General features: G+C 38.4%; 1 protein-coding gene across 9 annotated transcripts in view; it reads left to right on the forward strand.

Moving 5' to 3' along the window:
- The window catches only part of UTRN (utrophin), a 496,122-nt gene that overhangs the window by 235,066 nt on the left and 243,711 nt on the right, over positions 1-17,345 (forward strand). For all 9 annotated transcript variants that reach the window (XM_041741733.1, XM_041741729.1, XM_041741764.1 and 6 more), the window contains 4 exons: positions 395-544; positions 3,689-3,764; positions 11,514-11,728; positions 14,254-14,371. In XM_041741733.1, the coding sequence (XP_041597667.1) occupies positions 395-544; positions 3,689-3,764; positions 11,514-11,728; positions 14,254-14,371 (559 nt within the window). The remainder of the gene's footprint in view (positions 1-394; positions 545-3,688; positions 3,765-11,513; positions 11,729-14,253; positions 14,372-17,345) is intronic.

The following is a 17,345-nucleotide window of genomic DNA, read 5'->3' on the forward strand; positions in this document are numbered from 1 at the left end:
GTGGGGAGCCCAAATGTGGGGAGTCCCAGACGCAGGGAGCCCTAGATAGGGGGCTCCATACCAGGATCGCAGGATCATGACCTGAGCTGAAGGCAGATGCTTAACTGACTATGCTACCCAGGCAGTCCTTCCCAAAGAGATTTTTTTTTTAATTTTTATTTATTTATGATAGTCAGAGAGAGAGAGAGAGAGAGAGAGAGAGAGAGGCCATAGGCGGAGGGAGAAGCAAACTCCATGCACCGGAGCCCGACGTGGGATTCGATCCGGGGTCTCCAGGATCGCGCTCTGGGCCAAAGGCAGGCGCTAAACCGCTGCGCCACCCAGGGATCCCCCCAGAGAGATTTCTGATATAGTTCTTGACCTTATAACCACAACTCTATTCTTACTCTTTTAGGACTTAACCCAGGAGATGGATGTACAAGCTGAAAAACTCAAATGGCTGAATAGAACTGAATTGGAAATGCTTTCAGATAAAAGTCTGAGTTTACATGAAAGAGAAAAAATTTCAGAAAGCTTAAGAACTGTAAATTCAACATGGAATAAGGTGTGCATTAAGGATTACTGTGATGACTTTCTCATCGTTATTGATTTTGTTGTCAAAGGAGTGAGATCATGTAACTTTTGCTTTTAAGTGTATCCAAATTTGGGCACGTTTACTAATGCTTTTTAATGTTTGTGATTATTATTTTTTCATCTGTCATAGAAACTTATATTCTCAGAGAATATTTTTTATTTTAAGTGGGATATTTTGGTCTGGGATTTTTATATTATATGCTATATTAAATAAAGAATATATTTTAGAATGAGGCAATAAAATGCCATATAAAATTATAAAGTTGTAAATTGAGAGCATTAAAATAATTCTCTAATGTTGCACATGACTTCTTACCTATGTAGGTTTATTTTTATTGATTTTATTCATTTAATTGTTTTTATTTTTAATGATTTATTCATTTATTCATTGATTTACTAGGTTCCAGGTAGAATGTAATAGCATGTGCTACGAATATGACTAATACAAGATCCTTTTCCTCATGCCATTATAATTATAATTATAATTATTATTATTATTATTATTTGCAGTTAAGACAATTACAAGCAGATAAAGTAATAGATTTCTATTTCTTTTGCGCTGGTACACACCATCTCAGAGTGTGAGGTCTGTCTGAAATACTGAATGGATATGTCTCTGTCCCTGGTTTGGTAGATGCCTTATTAGTCATTTTTCCCCTTCTTGATCCTCTTGAAATGATAGCCATCATCCTGTATCTAATGATGCAGATGCTTTAGTGATCTAGACTCTCTAATTGAGAATTACTGCCTTGATGATTCACTATTACTGATGACTCATATGTGTATATCTCTGGCCTTGACCTGTCTCCAAACTCTAGATTTGCATGTACAGTGGCCTGTTCAGCATGCCCGCTTGAATGTGTAATAGGCATCTCAAACATACAAAATTGCGTTCCTGTTCTCCACCTCTTCCCTGTGCTTTATTGTACTTCTCCCACCTCAGTTGTTGGTAATTACTCATTATTGTTTGGACAAAACCTTTAGAGTCAATCTAATGTGAGTTATATCTCAATTTTAAAAAACTCCAAAGCTTGGAGTCACCATTGTCAGCTTCTTCTTCAAAATACATATCTACTTTAATGGATGATTTGATGAATGGCTATATGGCTAGATACATGCTAAAACAAATATAGTGAATTTCTAACAACTGTCAATGTTGGGTGGTACAACTGGTATTCTCTGTATATTTTTTTCATTTTTTTTTTTTTTAGGTTTGTGGAATTTCACAAGTTTGACTGCTTTTCACTAACGTCATTGCCACTAACTTGTTTTTAAGCTGCCATCATCTCTTGTCTTGATTACTGCCATGGCTTTCTCACTGGTCCCTGCTTCCTCCTTGGCTCTTTGTCGAAGTAGCCAAAATATTTGTTAAAACTTAATTCAAATCAAGTAACTCCTCTGAGCAAAGCCCACTAAGTGTTTTCCATCTCACTCAGAATAAAGGCCAAAGTCCTTAATGTGACTTATTAGGCCCCTGATGTTCTGGCTTCCTGTTTTCTCCCTAACTTCGTATTCTCTTCTCTCTGCCTTACGCTCCTGTTCAGACATGTTGGCTCTCTGTCAAACATGCCAGACTCAGCTTGTGCTTATTCAATCAGAGCACACATCTATTTTTAACATAAGGAATGACAGTGAACATTGTGTAGAATAGGGCACCCTGGTTAATTTGGGGGCACTGTGTTAGACAAAGCCAGAACTACCTTTATCATAGGATTCCATGTAGAATTTACTCTACTTAGGTAAATTATGACTGTTCAAGGTCAGACAATGCTTATTGTGCAGAAAATTTTGATACATGCCTGTTGGAAAAGACTAACCTAAGGTCTTTCATTCATTCATGCATTTATTCATTCAGTAGTTTTTGACGGGACTCTTGCTTTATGCCAGGCACCATTTTTAAGAATTAAGAATACAGCAAAGAGTATGACACTGCTTCTAACCCAAAGAGTTTATTGTGGGTGAGACAAGTAGGCAAGCAGTTATAACATAGAGATATCCATAGGGACATAAAGATAGAGCACTTACCTGGCTTTGGGTAGTAATCATGGAAGATTTTCTGAAGGAGATCATATCCATGTTAGTTTATAAAGAATGAATGAGTATGGGTCAGATGAATAATGGGGGAAGGGGCATGGCAGGGAGGAGAAGCAGCAAGTGAAAGGGTCTAGAGGAGACAGAGAATGAGCATGGTGCATTTGGGTCTTGGAAGTAGCTTAGTGTGAAGTGGATGGACGAGAGATGCTTGTAGAGACCTGATCCTAATGGCCTCAACATGCATCACAAGGAAATTGAGCTCCGCCTTGAGAACAGTTCACCACCTGGAGAGCAGTGGGCAGCTACTGATGGGTTTCAATCAGAAGAAGGTTACATTTTGAAAGATCACTATAGCTGTACAGTAGAGTGGATGGAGTGATCCTAAGATAGATAGCCTTAGGACATCAGGATATGAGGTAACTCCTCTGAGCAAAGGCCACTACCCAGATCAGGAAAACTGATCTGAAATGGTCAATTAGAGTCATTAGACAGCCTTGTGAAGGGGGTTATCAGGAAAATGGATGATGAATTCAGTATTGGACATGTCTGAATATCCAGACAAATGAGCTGGACTAAAAGATGTATTTTTTGGAGTCTTCAGCCTCTTAAGACTCCATATGATAAATGAAACCATTAGAAACCAGGACACAGAGAAAGCCAGGGTCAAGGGTAAGAAGACCAAAAATCCTACCCTGTAGAATGTCAGTATTTAATGGATGGGCAGAGGAAAATGAGCTGGTGAAGGATGCTTAGAAGATCCATCAGAGAGGTAAGCATAAAGACAGGATTGCAGAATATTAACAGTATCCCAGGGAGGGGGAGGGATAGCATTAAATATCCAAAGGGCTCGGCCAACTAAGGACTGGATGGCACTCTTCACAGTAAAGTCAGTGGCGGCGGGTGGCAGGGGAGAGGAGGGTGCTCTGGGAAGACTGCAGTGAATATGAAGGTGGAGACAGAAGCTCAGGCGTTGAGGGGGAAGAAAAGCAGCAGAACTATCACTTAGAATAACACTTCCTCTTTCAAAAATATAATCATCTTTATTTATATAGTATTCTTTTTGTTTGGCCTGATGCTGTAGATATGCAGAGAAGTGCCTAGCACATTGAAGGAACACATCCAGGAACCCTGTTCTGGGTCTCAGACAAGAATTGCTGGTAAGATACAGTTTATTTCTTAACCAAAAAGTTTTTTTATAAGCATAACAAAATTTTATGATTATAAGTATCATATGTGAGTTAGAAAAACTTATTTAAAAACACAATGCCATTGTGATTTATTATTCTACTTTTCAGTTATTTGAAAAGATTTTTTTTTTTTAAACACAAGACATATGTCACTGCCTAGTGTGTGCAAGGCATTCCTTTCCATGGCACCTAAGACTTCTCACCCTTCCTGGGCCTCCTTTGCAGAGGCCGCTGAAGGCAATGGGAAAGTCAGATGGGGGATTGAGGAAGATCTTCTGGGGACCTGCAGTTTCTCAGGACATTGGCTATAATCTGCTATGTTAACATGTTCTGGTGTTGTGTTAATTAGACACTGATCATGACTGAAAACAAAAAGTTTAGACGGATACCCTTGGAACCAGTTGGGAGATGGAGATTTAGAAGAGTTCTCCATCCAAGGGAAGGTATTTACTGACAAATGATATGATGACTAAGATTGGGAGAAAGAAGAGTTTTCTCACTTTTTCATTTCCATATCTCTTTGTCTGGAATAGAGGGCAGGCTACTGAGCCAGTAGCCACTGTGGTCACTGCTTATCACTGCCTTGTGGGCTCTCGAGACCTCCTTGCCCTGCTCTCCTTCTGTTGAGTTACCAGGCAAACCCCCAAGTGTGATGAACCCTAATTTTCCACTTTCTCTGTGCCAGCTGATTCTCTCCCTCCTCCTCTTCCTCTCCTTCCCCTCCCCTCCTTTTCCTCTTTCTTCCCTTCTTCTCATTCCTCTGCTCTGCCTCACTTTTCCCTGTCCTCCACCCACCATCCTTTCCCTCCTTTTCCCTCTTCCTTCCCCTTTCCCTTTTCCCTCCCCTTCCTCCTTCTGTTTCTCATTAGGATTCTGAAAAAGGAGTGAGTGACAAGATTTTTTAAAAAAACTTTTTTGAGGGCAGCCCCGGTGGCGCAGCAGTTTAGCGCCACCTGCAGCCCAGGGCATGATCCTGGAGACCTGGGATAGAGTCCTACGTCGGGCTCCCTGCATGGAGCCTGCTTCTCGCTCTGCCTGTGTCTCTGCCTCTCTCTCTCTCTGTGTCGCTCATGAATAAATAAATAAAATCTTAAAAAAAAAAACTTTTTTGAGGTTGCAAGCTTGGTAAGGGCCAAGTTAGTGTTCTGTTTTACTTATATTTCTTAGTACCTTGCACAAAAAAATACCTGGGGCCTGATTGGTTGGTTGATTATATTAAAACTTTTTGAATTAACATTTGGGCACTGTTGCCTCGCAAACACAGCTCCATTCTATACCTGCAGGGAACAGACTTGATGCATTTTATGAAAGAGCAATAGGTTATCGTACCTTTTTAAACATCATTATGACAAAGTAACAGAGAATATTTTAATACACATTTAGAAGTATAGAAAAGCTAATAGCAGAACTATGCCTTCCAGTAGGTTAAATTGTAATGAATAAGATATTCATCCCTGGGACAGGTAAGAGACCTGAAACTTATTTCAGTATGTCCTTCTCCTCCTACACAGTGTTCTAATTCAATTTATTCTTCTTTTTATTGTGTTAGAAAAATAAAATTAACCATTTTTTAAAAGATTATTTATTCATTCATTCATTCATTCATTCATGAGAGTCACAGAAATAAAGAGAGGCAGAGACACAGGCAGAGGGAGAAGCAGGCTCCATGTAGAGAGCCCGACATGGGACTCGATCCCGGGTCTCCAGGATCACGCCCTGTGCTGAAGGTGGCACTAAATTGCTAAGCCACCATTGCTGCTCTAAAATTAACCATTTTTTAAGTGAACAATCCAGTGATACTTAGTACATTCGCAGTATTGTGCACATCAAACCTCTGTCTAGTTCCAAAATATTTCCATTATTCCAAAGTAAAACCTCTTACTCATTTAGCACTTTCTTCCCATTCCACTCTACCCCCATTTTGTGGTGACCACCAACCTGTGTTCTGTCTCCATGGACCACCTAGTCTGGGTATTTCTCATACAGTGTTTCTTTCACTTGGCATGTTGTTTTTGAGGTTGATCCAGACCAACTTCTTGCTGACCATCCTCGAATGGATGCTCAGCACTGGTAGACAATCCTACTGCACTTTTTTCCGAGTGCTCCTTGCTACCCATCTCTCAACTAATGACCTCTTTTCATTTTTAAAAGATAAAATACTTTTTGTCCAACAAGATCTTATTTTTCCCATCAGAGAATCCCTATAAGTAGGTTTACCTACATCTGTTCTCACAAACTATGCGTACTTCCTTCCTATGCCATGGAAGAATGATCTCCCTTTCTTTCTAAGATCATCTCCTCCACTTGTGCTTTGGGTTACATCTTTTCTTGATTTTTTACTTACCCTCCTTCTCTCCTCTCTACTGGCATATATTTGATGCATGCAGCTCTTGTCTGTGCATTTTAACTGATGTATAATGTTCCACCGCACAGATCCATAGCGGTCCTCAGAACTCTCTCTTCTAGTATGCTTACCAGTCCCATGGCATTAGCCATGTTTTAGCTTTAGAGGGTTCAGCCAGTTCTTAGGCCAATACATTTGAAGTCACCCTCGACACTTCTCTGTGTTTAACATCTAATCCACCAGCAAATTGTTAGTCCCTTGTCTCATCCCAGCCACTTCTATGGTCTTGAACACCATCTGTTTCATCTGTGTTTCTGGAATAGTCTCTCACTGTCCTGATTCTACTCTTGCCTTACCAGTCTTCCGTAGTCTATTCTGATAGCAGCTAAGTCACGCTTTATAAACATACATTTTATTGTGTCACTCCTGGCTCACCACAATCTTGCTGTCTCTTTCGTCATCCATAATGAGTGCTAAAGTCTTACTGTGGGCCAGAAGACTATGATTTGCCTGCTGTCCCATCGCTCTAATTTCATTTCTTATCACTTTTCCCTTTGTTTATTCTGCTTCAAATGCATTGGTCTACTTGCTATTTCTAACATGCTGAGAATGTTTCCATTTATGGCTTCTGTGCTTGCTGTTTATTCTTTCTTCTTCAGATGTCCTTTCAGATCTCTACATGTTCTACACACTCCCCTTCATTCAGTTCTCTCCTCAAATGTCACCTTAGATAGGCCTTTCCTGACCTTGCCCACCATATCTCAAATATATCCTGTCTCTCTCCATCTTGGGTTGCTTTTACTACATCTCCTCTGTCCAGAATGCAGGCTCCATGAGGGTGGGCTCTTTGTCTTGTGTACTCCCATACCTGCAGCATCTAGAAGAGTGCCTTGTACACAGTAGGCCCCCTACTAGATTTTTGAAGACTTGAAACAATGAATGTTTAGGTTGTTTTGAGTTTTTTAAACTATAAAGAAAGTTACAGTGAAGATTGGACAGACTGTTATGTGAGGTATTCTTTAGGGTATATAGTAGTAGAATTGCTGGGTCATAGAATATGGATAACTTCTACTTGACTAGATACTGTCTAGACCCATTGTTCCAGTTCACACTTCCACCACCTGTGGGAGGGCTCTCATTGCTCTACATGTTATCAGAACTTAAACATTGTGTTCTCAGGACCCCTTTACACTTTTAAACATTATTGAGGACCCTCAAAGAGCTTTCCTTGTGTGAGTTATGTTTATAAAGATTTACCTAATTAAAAAACAAATTTGAAGAATTATGTATTAATTTGTTTAAAACAGCAATATCCATTTATTGTTAGTAAAAATAATATTTTTTATAAATATAATGTTAGAAATGAGTTTTTTCAAGACGAAAACAAATTTAATTAGAAAAGTGGCATTGCTTTACATATTTGAAAATCTTTTAGTGTCTGGGAAATTAGAGGACACCTGGATTCTCATTTCCACTTCTGCATTTAGTCTGTTACGATATCACATGTCATGTAGCCTTGAGTAAAAAAATACTCAAAACCACAATGAAATACCACCTCACGCTGGTCAGAATGGCTAAAATTAACAACACAAGAAACAACAGATGTTGGCAAGGATGTGAAGAAAGGGGAACTCTCTTGCATTGTTGGTGGGAATGTAAGCTGGTGCAGCTACTCTGGAAAACAGAATGTAGGTTCCTCAAAGAGTTGAAAATAGAGCTATCCTGCAACCCAGCAATTGCACTACTAGGTATTTACACCAAAGATACAAATGGAGTGATCCTAAGGGGCACCTGCACCTCAATGTTTATAGCAGCAATGTCCACAATAGCCAAACTACACACAAAGGCCAGATATCTATTGACAGAGAAATGAATAAAGAAGATATGTAATATAACTCAGACATCAAAAAAAAAATATTGCCATTTGGAACAACATGGATGGAAAAAAGAGGGTACTATGCTAAGTGAAATAATCGGTAAAAGACAATTATATGATCTCATTCATATGTGGAATTTAAGAAACAAACAAGATCATAGGGGAAGGAAGGGAAGAATAAAACAAGACAAAATCAGAGAGAAACAAACCATAAAAGACTCCTAGGCATAGGAAACAAACTGAGGTTTGCTACAGGGGAGGGGGTAAGAGGATGGGATAACTGGGTGATGGACATTAAGGAGGGCACATAATGTAATGAGCCCTGGGTATTATAAGACTGATGAATCACTGAACTCTACCTCTGAAACTAGTAATACACTCTATGTTAATTGAATTTAAATTAAGAGAATGATTAAAAAAAAGAATGAGCATGAAAATGTAAATCACTTATTATGATAATCATAATTTGGGCATCCACAGCCCTTGGAAGGATTTCTGGGTACTTAGAGCTTCCTAGATCCTACTTTGAGAGTCTGTGACCTATAGAGATAAGGCATTTCATTTCAATTAGCATTTTCTCAGATACTTGTGTGATTGAGCCTTTTTTTCATGTTTATTTCTTTCTTGTTTCCTCTTTCATGGATTGCCCATTGGTATTTTTGGAGTTTAAAAAATTATTTTGATTTCAAATTCTTTGTTTAGAGTGTACATTGCAAATACCTTCTTCCTTAGTCTATGGCTTCTAACATTTTTGTTAATGTTGCCATTTTCAGAATTCTTTAACATTAATGGTCTATTAATAGCTTCCCCTTTATGAGTGTTTTTAGAGCATTTTAATACTTTCAACTCATATGCTTTTTAAAATTAATTTATTTATTTTTATTTTTATTTTTTTAAAGATTTTATTTATTTATTCATGAGAGACACACACACACACAGAGAGAGAGAGAGAGAGAGAGAGAGAGGCAGAGACACAGGCAGAGGGAGAAGCAGGCTTCACGCAGGGAGCCTGATATGGGATTTGATCCCAGGTCCCCGGGATCACACCCTGGACCGAAGGCGGCACTAAACCGCTGAGCCACCAGGGCTGCCCAAGATTCTTTTTTTAATATTCTCAACGAACAGTTGTACAGTTTTAGTTTTCATATTCAGGTCCTTAATCCATCAAGAATTAATTCTCTCAGGGTATATATGAGGTCAAATTCCATACCATCGTCTTCCTGCTCCAGCTATGGGTGTCCACGCTTGCCAGTATCATTTATTGACCAGTAAATTTCTCCTCATTGATCTTTAATGCAATCTGTGCCAAGGTCAGATTTCTCTGCCACCTATGCACTGTGGCTCTTATCTTCCAGTAGTCTCTTTGAATGTCTGGGTCCATAAAACAATGAGTGAATCATTCGTTATTAGCTAAGTGATACAACTAAATATCAGATAGGGCATAACCCTCCAACTGTTTTGGCTGTTTGTGGTCCTTTTCTATATTGATTTGTTTTTTGTTTTTTGTTTTTTCTCTTTTTTATCTATATTGATTTGAAAATCAGATTTTGAATATATGATTTTGTCAAGTTACATACAAACTAGCTGGGATTTTTATTAGAATTGCACTTACTTTACAGATTGACTATATTTTTGGAAAATTATTTGTCTCACTTAATATACCATATGCTAAAGTGGATTCCAGATAGATCTAATAATTAATTTGATGCTCTCATTTCAAAGCTAAAGAAAAGCAATAACCAAACTTCCAAGCAATAACCATTCTTAAAAACAAAACAAGACAAACCAGAGAAACAAAAAAAAAGTAGAAAAAATATTTATCGCATCTTTAGAAAAGACAAGAGTCTAACTTAAAAAGTTCTAGGAAAACACTCCCTCAAGACAAATTTATGGGTTTGATCACTGCAAGTTTGTTACCATCTATATGTTAAAAAGAAAAAAAAGTTTAAATCCTAAAGTAGAAATGTTATTTTCTGCAATGGCAAAGGCATTTCCTGTAAAAATAATTCATCCCAACTGATAAGAACACAGTTATAAATTATACCATATTTAGTTAATAAACATAAAAATATTAGTGTTCATTGACAATCAAAAAAACAATAAATGAAGACAAGGTGAAAGATGTGTTTATCCATGGAACTAGAATATTGTCCATGTGGATGTAGGAATTTCATCTGTTCCACACACTGCTGCTGGAAGTCTAAATGTTCGACTGTTAAGGAAAACAATTTGTTAATAAGTATTAGATACATTAAACTTTTTGCACATTCTTTTTGAAGTAGAATTTCAGAATCACTTTAAGTAGCTGCAGTGCAGGATAGGGGTTAGCTAAAAGTTAGTATATATGTAGATTATAACAGAAGTATTCACAATGATTTTGGAGCTGGGGCCCAGAGGTGCAGGGACACCTGGCTCGGGAGGCTCCCAAACAGTTGAGTTCAGCCACTGGCCGCTGAAAAAATCCAAAGGCAGAGAAAACTAGTGGTGGTAAAATAAGAAACGAACTTATTTCAGTGAGGGCAACATCAGGAAGACAGTGGACTAGTGTCTCAAAGACTGTCCCCAAGGTGCTGAAAATCTTTCCAGATTTATTTTAGGAAAATGTGGGACAAAGGTCGGTGGGTTACCTGCAGGTGGGTTGTGAAGGTCAAGTTAGTGAATGCCCTGTCATCAAGCCGGTGGGGTCTTGCTGGGTCAGGGCGGTTGTTATTGCTTGAGAGGTTTGTTTCAGGTGCTATCAGGGGATGCTTTGCCCTCAGGGTCTTTTTTTTTTTTAATTTTTTTTCATTTATTTATTATTTATGATAGTCACACAGAGGGAGAGAGAGAGAGGCAGAGACACAGGCAGAGGGAGAAGCAGGCTCCATGCACTGGGAGCCCGACGTGGGATTCGATCCCGGGTCTCCAGGATCGCGCCCTGGGCCAAAGGCAGGCGCCAAACCGCTGCGCCACCCAGGGATCCCCCCCTCAGGGTCTTTTGCCTGAGTTTAGCATACACTGGAAAGCAGAACTTAATTAGAAAATTTGAGGTTGAAATGGAGGTAGTTGAAGCCCCCTTTCAATTTTATTAAGAATGACCCATGCTCATATTATAAAAGTTAATTAGAAAAGAATAGAAAATAAGAATAAATTGACATTATAATTAAGTCAAGCATCTTAAAATAAAAGCGCGGTCCTCATTTTCCTATGATTGATTTATTTTTTATTTTATTTTCTCATGGTGTCAGTGTTCGTTACTTCTGAGTTTTGCTACCCTGGAATGTTGTGGGATGATTTAATTGACTTAATTGGCTTTATGGCTACCATGGATATGTAGATACTACAGGAAATGCCATTGTCATTTTAGTATGAAGAAATAAAAACTTCCTACAATTTTTTTCTTTTTACTTAAACTGCATTTTATTTAAATACACACACACACACATCACCCCTAGGCCACCACAATCAGAATAATATCCTGTTGATGTATTAATACTTTGCCATGTTTTCTAAATTTCAGCTCATCCTGGTGTCCAAAAGGTGGTGCTAGTATCATCTGCGTCAGATATTCCTGTTCAGTCTCCCCGTACTTCGGAAATTTCAATTCCTGCTGATCTGGATAAAACAATCACAGAGCTAGCTGACTGGCTGGTCCTGATCGACCAGATGTTGAAATCCAACATTGTCACTGTCGGGGATATAGAAGAGATCAATAAGACAGTTTCCCGAATGAAAGTAAGTACATAGCGTAGAGACTTGTCAGGGAAATACCACAACACAGAAACAGACAAGATCTGTTTGGATCTCCTTTGTTTGTCCTAAACTCTGGGACAATGAGCTTTAAAAAACTCTTTATCTGTCAAACAGCCATGCTATGTTTGGTTAGTTCCGAAGAATAAAGCTTTTCTTGCCTTTCTAGTCTTTTTGTGAGATGAAGTTTACCCACTTGAAGTAGAGATTCAGTGTATTTTAAAATCTAAAACTGATAGACCATCAAGTGAGGCACATTAACACAAATGTAAATTCATGTGAGATTTAATGCCTACTGCGATGCAGGATATTTGCCTATAGCACCTTTTCAACTTATATTTCATAATGAGCTTATTTAATTGCTGACTTTAGAAATAAGCATCTCCTGATTAGAATTTTGTCACTATATATATGCCATCTAATAGCAATGTTTGATATTCACTGTGTGCTAGGTTCTAGGCTATGTGTCGTGTAGGGATTCTAAAAAGAACATACCAGATAGAAATTGGGAATGTGTCGTACAATAGTTACAGCGGCTATTGCTTATTAGGTGTTGAATCTGTACTGGGTGGTTTTCTAAGTGTTTTACATATATCATCTCATTTATTTTTTTGACAGTCTTTTGAGGTGGGTGTTGATTTTATTCTCAGTTTACAAATATTCCTGAAGTGAGGCAGAGGCACCAAATGCACATAGGTAGACAAGTTGGCTGCAGCAAAGCAGAATCTAAGAGCAGCGGAGGATAGGTCTAAGCCACCTGTTAGGGGAGCCAGGGTGAGGAAGGAGGGTAGTTCACAGTAGTGGAAGGCAGACTGTGGAATGTTGACCCCTGGAGATAAATGCATGTTCTTCATGTAGGGAAGAGAGTGAATGAAGTCATGAGGTAGGGGGGTGTGAAGGATGTTGGGTCAACATTTGTGCAATAAAGAAATGTAGTGGGAAGTCAGAGAGCAAAGACAGGTCCAAGATCACTTTGGAAAGAAGCTTGTTGACTTGCTAGGCCTAGGCTTTTAGTCTGTAAGCGGTTGGCAAGCATCTTTTTGCCCTTTTCTTCTTTTTTTAATGGTGGCTGCAGACTGATGATAAACAATGCTTTGCTTTGATGAGAAGAAGACTGAGACGCTTTTTAGTGCTGAGGATAAATCGGAGGTGAGAGATGCTTAAAGCAAGCAAAAGAGCCCTTTCTGAGTGACTAAGATGATGCTGTTGCAATTAGCAGAAATCAAGAATAGAAGAAATGGGCTGTGGATGAGGTTTTGAGTGATTTAGTTTTGGGTATGTTGTGTTGAGAGGTTCTTGGGCCATTTAGAATGAAATAATCAGCCTTCATTGAAATGTCTCTCTGGGATTCAGGATTACAAGATGTGAGTAATCCACTTAGAAATAATATTTGACACTTCAGGGCTAATTGAAATCTGCAAAATTAGTGAATTTATGAAGAGGAAGAGCTGAGAGAGAATCTTTGCTACCCTGTTTGTAATTACAGGGAATTGCATTTTCTAATCTTTATGGCTATTTATTAGTTCTGTGCTTTTTTTTTAAAAGATTTATTTATTTATTTATTCATGAGAGACACAGAGAGAGAGAAAGAGAGAGAGGCAGACACGGACAGAGGGAGAAGCAGGCTCCACACTGGGAGCCCGATGTGGGACTTGATCCCAGGACTCCAGGATCTCGCCCTGGGCCAAAAACAGGTGCTAAACTGCTGAGCCACCCAGGAATCCCCAGTTCTGTGCTTAAAACACACTATATTCTGATTTTTAAAATCTCTTTGCCGCTGTTAATTAGTACTGAGACAAACTCTCTAGTGCAGCGTTTTTCATGTCTAAGATTATTTAATTTGCAATTATTCCAAAGCATTTTTTGAATGCCTCACTACCATTCCTGTAGGTGACTTTGTTTGTGTTTGTATCTCATGTAGGACAGATACATGAGGTGTCATCAGAAATCACTGCCAAGGTTTTCAGACCATTTTTCCGAAGGGATTTTCTTTCTTTCTTTTTTTAAAAAAAATTTTATTTATTTTTTCATTAGAGACAGAGAGAGAGAGAGAGAGAGAGAGAGAGGCAGAGACACAGGCAGAGGGAGAAGCAGGCTCCATTCAGGGAGCCTGACATAGGACTCGATCCCGGGTCCCCAGGATCACACTCTGGGCTGCAGGCAGTGCTAAACCACTGAGCCACTGGGGCTGCCCCCGTAGGGATTTTCTTCATCAAATCTTCTCCAACTTGATATGGCAGAGCTGTAAGTTTTCTGTTATTTCTTTTCGTGAAAACAAAAACAGTAAAGTGCCTTGCCAGGTGATCCAGATGATAAGTGGCAGAGCTGTATTTTAAACCCAGGACCTTTGACTTCAAACCTTGCTCTTTTCTGCTATCTTGCTGATGCCTCACTATCTTGTGTAAAAGGACAACAGCAATTTTGATGTCAGCACACCAGTTCTGTTTTGTTAGTAGTATCCTTAGGGTAAGGCTTATTAATCTATCTTAATTATCATTTTTTATTAACAGATCACAAAGTCTGACTTAGAACAACGCCATCCTCAGCTTGATTATGTTTTTACATTGGCACAGAATTTGAAAAATAAAGCTTCCAGTTCAGATGTGAGAACAGCAATCACAGAAAAGTGTAAGTTTAAAAAAATTTATGTATCTTCCTCTTCCTCTGAAGATAGTAACACACACACACACACACACACACACACACATTTTCACATATTATTCAACCAGAAATTAATATTATTTGATATTTAGTACCTTATTAATGACCACAGTTTTCCTTTGATTTTTATTTTTTGTGAACCTTGTTACTATTCCCTTATGAATTCCTTAAAGTGCTAGCATTATTACTCTTAAGTAATTACTGGTACATTGGATGTTTTTTCTTTTAAGTTAGGATTTCTTTTTCTTTTTAATTTTTTAAAAAGATTGATTCATTCATTTTGGGGAGAGAGTGAGAGAGAGAGAGTGCACGTGTGCATGCAAATAGGAGTTGGGAGAGGGGCAAAGGGAGACTAGGAGAGAGAATCCCAAGCAAACTCTGAGGGTGGAGACCCAGGCAGGGCTCCATCCTGTGACCCTGAGATCATGACCTACGCCAAAACCAAGAGTGGGATGCTTAACCTACTGAACCACCCAAGCACTCCAGGTTAGAATTTCTTTTTTTTTTTTTTTTATTTAAAATTTTTTTTTTTTTTTTTAGAATTTCTTTTAAAGGAATCAAAACACAAAAGTTAGAGAAAACATTTGAATGCAAACTCTTACTTCCATTGTAATTAATAAAACCAGATCTTGCTGTGTCTTTTAACTCATCTTCTCCAAATTCATTCCAAAAAGTATTTATTGAGCAACACACGTGTACCATTGGGCCTGGTCCTAATTTGGGAACAATTTATTTAAGAGCAAAATAAATAAATGTACAAAACAACCATAGCAAAGATCCTTGTTTCATTTGCTTTCTGGCTTCAGAGCATCTGTTTAATCTGTATGACAATAAAACAAAGTCTCAATTCTCAAGAATGTCATGTAGGGATGATCACATGCTTTCATCATCCCCTCTCCCATACGGCCCTCTATCTGTCTGCAGCCATTCTATATTGTAGGTATTCTTTAAAATGTCCTGGAAGTTCCTAATTATTTGCAATAGTTTTTTTTTCCTCTTGGCCTTTTATCCCTGGGTGAAATTCTACTCAGCAGCTAGAATGTCACCCCTCTTTGTGAGGTCTTTCCCACCCTTGAATAGTCCTTGGTGAATAGGATTTTCTGTCTTTAGTTCCTGCTGTGCCCTCTCCCTCCATAATGTCACTATAGATCTCACAATTATTTTATTTTTTTCTCCCATAGATGGTGAACATTCACCTTTCTGGCCCTTGGGCCTCCAATACAAATTAAGTACTTAGTAAATATTTTTGGCAGAATATAAACTGGAAGGTATTTTATTACCTCGTCTAATATTTCTGAAAGGAAGAAAGTCACCTCTTCCTCCTCTTAAAAGTGTGTTTCGGGATCCCTGGGTGGCGCAGCGGTTTGGCGCCTGCCTTTGGGCCAGGGCGCGATCCTGGAGACTCGGGATCGAATCCCACGTCAGGCTCCCGGTGCATGGAGCCTGCTTCTCCCTCTGCCTATGTCTCTGCCTTTCTCTTTCTCTCACTGTGTGCCTATCATAAATAAATAAAATTAAAAAAAAAAAGTGTGTTTCGATTTTAAAATAAATGTGGCAGCAGCAACGTTATTACAAGAGATGAGTTAGCAGAGAACTTTTAGTGTCTTACAATGTTGGTTTATTTTTACTACATAAGCGATCTTTCTTCTTTCTCCCTCTTTTTTTTTTTTTAAGGATTTATTTATTTGAGAGGGAGAGAGCAGGGGGGGAAGGGTAAGAGGAGAGGGGGAGAATCAATAGATTCCCTGCTGAGTGCTGAGCATGGAGTATGATGTGGGACTAGATCCCATGACCCTGAGATCATGACCTGAGCCAAAACAAACCAAGAGTCAGATGTTCAACTGACTAGGCCACCCAGACACCCCTCCCTGTTTTTGTTAAATTGATGGATTGCTTGTGCCTGCTTTGGAACTCTGGAATGAGTTCCTTTCATCGTTTCTTTTAAGGTTTTTGACAAGACTTTTCTTTCTTCTTCTGAATTATCTTCCCTTTCCAATTTAACTCCCTCTCTGTTTTCTCTCCTTTTTTTTTTTTATCTGCATAGAGGTTGCATAATCTTTGTCATTATTCATTATATGAAAAAAATATTCTCAGCAGGAGTGTACTGCCTATAATAACCTACTCTTAGCGCTTATTCACAAAGAATAGAACAATTTGCTTATTTTTAATGATAAACCCATGATAGGTGCTCTCACTTGATGTCTTTCATTTTATTTGTTCAGTATTAAAGGATTCTATTAGTAACAGAATTGGTCATAAGCACTTTATGTAACTTTTTAACTGACAAGTAGAACAGCATTATTAAAAACAGGCAATCTGTTTAAACTCCTAAGACAGCTTAAAACAGATAATCTCATTGAACAATTAAAAAAATTATTATATGTAAGTATAATTTTCAATGTTCTGAACAATCTTAAATTGATCACTCTTATGGCTTGCTATATCCTTTTGTTATCCCAAGAATTTTACCAATAGGTCCCAATATGACTTAGCTGCAGTGTTCTTTTATAGTTAACTTCTCGTTGGCCTGGTATTTAACTATCACTCTCCAGTCTGTGTGACATCCAAAGCATCTTCTAGAAGTTTCATTTCCTAGCTACCTATCATCAGTGGGTTGATGAAGTCATTCAAAGCTATTGTTTATTAGTGCTTCAGTTCAAGATGTTGAACTGCCCATGAAGTAACTAATCAAAAGCTTAAGTTTCTTTAGATCACTCTTTCTTTAGCCCCATGTTAAAAATGAGAAGAGGAGAGAAGGGAGAGGAAAAAAAGAGAGGAGACAGAAGAAAGAATGAGAAATAGAAACAATAAAAAAAGAAAGAGGAAAAGAGCTAATATGGACTTTTTTATGATCAAGAACTACTGGGTACATAGAACTTGAATCTGATTTGCTTTTAGTGTTTCTCTTAAACATATAAAAATACTTTCTTTTAGAGAGGTT

The sequence above is a fragment of the Vulpes lagopus genome, chromosome 2 (genome assembly GCF_018345385.1).
Source record: "Vulpes lagopus strain Blue_001 chromosome 2, ASM1834538v1, whole genome shotgun sequence".
NCBI classification, from domain to species: Eukaryota; Metazoa; Chordata; class Mammalia; order Carnivora; family Canidae; genus Vulpes; species Vulpes lagopus.